Source organism: Salvia splendens, chromosome 11 (genome assembly GCF_004379255.2).
Source record: "Salvia splendens isolate huo1 chromosome 11, SspV2, whole genome shotgun sequence".
NCBI classification, from domain to species: domain Eukaryota; kingdom Viridiplantae; phylum Streptophyta; class Magnoliopsida; order Lamiales; family Lamiaceae; genus Salvia; species Salvia splendens.
The window spans coordinates 27,673,404-27,676,629 of NC_056042.1; the positions used below are offsets into that span (position 1 = coordinate 27,673,404).

At 37.8% G+C, this 3,226-nt stretch overlaps 1 protein-coding gene across 2 annotated transcripts; it reads left to right on the forward strand.

Moving 5' to 3' along the window:
* The first annotated feature begins 1,425 nt into the window (after positions 1 to 1,425).
* LOC121755256 lies at positions 1,426 to 2,771 on the forward strand. 2 transcript variants are annotated; one of them, XM_042150533.1, is made up of 3 exons: positions 1,426 to 1,591; positions 1,676 to 1,782; positions 2,191 to 2,771. In XM_042150533.1, exons 1-3 carry the CDS (start codon positions 1,475 to 1,477, stop codon positions 2,726 to 2,728), a joined length of 762 nt encoding a protein of 253 aa, XP_042006467.1. In that variant the 5' UTR covers positions 1,426 to 1,474; the 3' UTR covers positions 2,729 to 2,771. The 2 variants fall into 2 exon arrangements, with proteins under 2 accessions (XP_042006467.1, XP_042006466.1); XM_042150532.1 differs by having other exon boundaries at positions 1,426 to 1,782.
* The last annotated feature ends 455 nt before the right edge of the window (positions 2,772 to 3,226 follow it).

Genomic DNA, 3,226 nt, shown 5'->3' on the forward strand with positions numbered 1-3,226 from the left:
TTGGTACACTTAATATGGAAGGGTAATATTCGTACGAGTAGCAACAATCAACATAAATGTACACTTTATATGATTTAAAACCATCCGTACCATGACGCTATACACGACAACTCCATTTCATACCATGACGCAATACACGGCAACTGATCGAATAATCCTTCGGTCACATGATCAAATTGACCGCATTTAATGGAAAAATAATTTTATTACTAGAATTTATGAAAATAACTACAATTCATATAAATTAATTTGACGACCACTTAATTTTCACTATCTATAATATTTATCTCAAATTAGACTAATAAAAAATCGGTCGATAGCATATTTATCTATAGTATATCCCTAGTATTTATGTTTTCATTACCACCAAAAAATGCTGTTGGCTCATAATCTTAAGTCAGACAGTGAGCCCATTGCATTCTTTTCTTTCAACTCTTGTTTCTCACTCCCTTAGTCGCCCTCTGCCTATATATACCATACCAACACATTTGTATTCATCACACAAGAAAATCAACAAAACAAACTTGCTAGTGAGAAATTAAATATGGATGAGAGTGTTTTTTGGAATGATAGTGAAGCCTATTTTCCAACTCATGATTTTCAAACTGCAAATCATGATAGCTTCTCTGGTGAAGATTGTGAGAACAACAACCAGGTTCTCTCTTCTTCATCTTCATCATTCTTGGGTCCATTCATTTTTAGTTGAAAAAAAATTCATTTTTTTTACTTGTTTTTGTGCATTTGTTTCAGCTCGCGCAACCATATTTGGCTCGCACGCGTAATATTGTGCAATACTTGCAAACCACATTCAAAAAATTTTTAAAAATAAGATTATGTCTTTTCCCAACCATACATTCCTTTTTTCCCCTTTTTTCACTTTATACCTTAACACTTGCAATAAATAGTAAATGGTCGCGTATGACTCTACACCTGAAGAAATATATCGATCATGTGTGTTTTAATAATAGTACAAAAAATAAAAACTAGATTGTTAGCCAAAGTGTATAATTTTAATAGAGTTTTTGGATTTGTAGGAAGGAAGTGCAGAGAGTTCATCCCAATCATGCCCTCTTGGGCTAACCTTGAGTAAGACGCCGTCGTTCCTAAATCTGGTACATATGAGTTTGAATAAAGGGAAGCATCCCGTTTCCGGTAAGGATGTGCCAAGAAGAAGAGTGGAGGAATATGTAACTCCAGAGAAATTAAAGGCTTCCAATTTTCCAGCAACGCTCCTCCAGATCGGAACTTGGGAGGCATGTAGAAATTAATTAATGATGAGATTAGTTAATATTCTCTCCGTCCACAAATAATAGTTCACGTACTAAAAATGGAATGTAACTCTCAATTTATAACTCGCGTTTTATCTTCATTTGTTTAACTTTATTCATATTTTCTCTTTCTCTCTCGTGCCATGCAGAAGGCGTCTAAGAATGAAGGCGATGTCACCGCCAAATTCTACTTCGCGAAGCGCAAAATGGTGTGGGAGGTGCTAGATGGAGCTCTCAAGAGCAAGCTCGAAATGCCATGGTCTGATATCTCTGCCATAAGGGTATCCCTACTCGATGGTCACCCCGGCACCCTCGAAATCGAGGTTTTCTTCTCTCTCTTTAACTCTTTTTTATCATTTCCTTTCAACTTTGTGCAAGAGAAAGAGATAAAAAAAAATTTTGTGAAGTTGAGCCAGCCCCCGATGTTCTTCCACGAGATCAGCCCTCAGCCAAGAAAGCACACCCTTTGGAAGCAGTCCCCTGATTTCACAAAAGGCCAAGCTCCCAATTGGAGGTATGTGCATTACAAGTGCATAAAATGTGCATGGTTATTAGTTCTACAATAAGAATTGGTTACCAAATGAACACGATCATGTGTATCTCTCTCAGGGTACAATCAATTCTTATTGTAGAATTACAAACTATGAAGATTTTATATAATGTTCATTTTACATGTTTATTACAAGTGCATAAAATGTTCATTACAAGTGCATAAAATGTGCATGGTTAGTAGTTCTGCAATAAGAATTGGTTACCAAATGATCACGATCATGTATGTCTCTCTCATGGTACAATCAATTCTTATTGCAAAACTACAAACTATGAACATTTTATGCACTTGCATGTTCATTTTACATGTTTACTACAAGTGCATAAAATGTTCATGGTTAGTAGTTCTAACAAAATGCTATCGCTTTCTCAGGATACACTATCTGAGGTTCCCCCCCGGTGTGCTGGACAAACACTACGAGAAGCTTCTGCAATCCGATGCGCGCCTGTGTGCATTGGCCAAGATGCCATTCCCGAGCCACTCCTCTCCTTTTTTCAATCAAGAAATGCTCATGCCCTTCTCGCTGGACTTCAACAGCTATCCGTATCCTCCACTACCAACAATGGACGAGGGGACACCATCTTGGGATGGTTATCATCCAAATGGAGGGATGATTGACTTTGGGGTGGCTACAGCACCCTCCCGCACAAACTACCAGCAGGCCTATGGCTTGGGGTTGGGGTTGGATGCACAACCTCAATACAATGTCAATGCACTGGGATTTGATCCCAATATGAGTGCTCAGTGGATGATGCCACCTCAACCTCAGCTCTACCCTGACCCGAGCCTCAACATGATGGATGATCAAACTCTACTGATGGGGAAGCACCATTTCGTTGATAACTCTCTACCTCCGTTTCCCGATGAAACTTCGGCCTCCCCTAACTTTTACATACCGCCATGGGAGTAAGAGTGATTCAAATAGGTGCATTAGGTAGAACATGTAACACCTCTTAAATACACCACATAATGATGTCATGATTCTGAAATTGTGGAAACTCAAACAAAATACATTACGGAAAATTTATCATATTAGGACATTGCAGCGGAAATGAACTATCCAAAGCTTCATACTAAACATGCCACACTTTCTAAACTTTCTCAAACGACTAGTGACTAGCAGAAGATGCAGCTGTTGCGCTACTCTGATGTCAAAATTTATAACTTAACTTGTAGGGAGGGAGAATAGCTTAGAAAGCCCATTAGAGTATTCATATATTAAAACAAAATTATTCAGAATCGAGAAATAATATACCATCATATTTACATAAATAGAAATCTAATGGTCTTTACCTCGTTAGAAAAAAAAGTATTCACAGTAAATAAACTTATCTACTTTCCCGTCCTCATCCCATTTTTAGACTTTTGAGACTTACAAGAAAATCTCACAGAGCGTACATCGATACAA

Coding starts and splice junctions, on each gene's coding strand:
- LOC121755256 (XM_042150532.1), top strand. CDS start 1,475: ATGGTGTGGGAGGTGCTAGATGGAGCTCTCAAGAGCAAGCTCGAAATG. Junction 1,783..2,190: donor GGCCAAGCTCCCAATTGGAG/GTATGTGCATTA, acceptor TCGCTTTCTCAG/GATACACTATCTGAGGTTCC.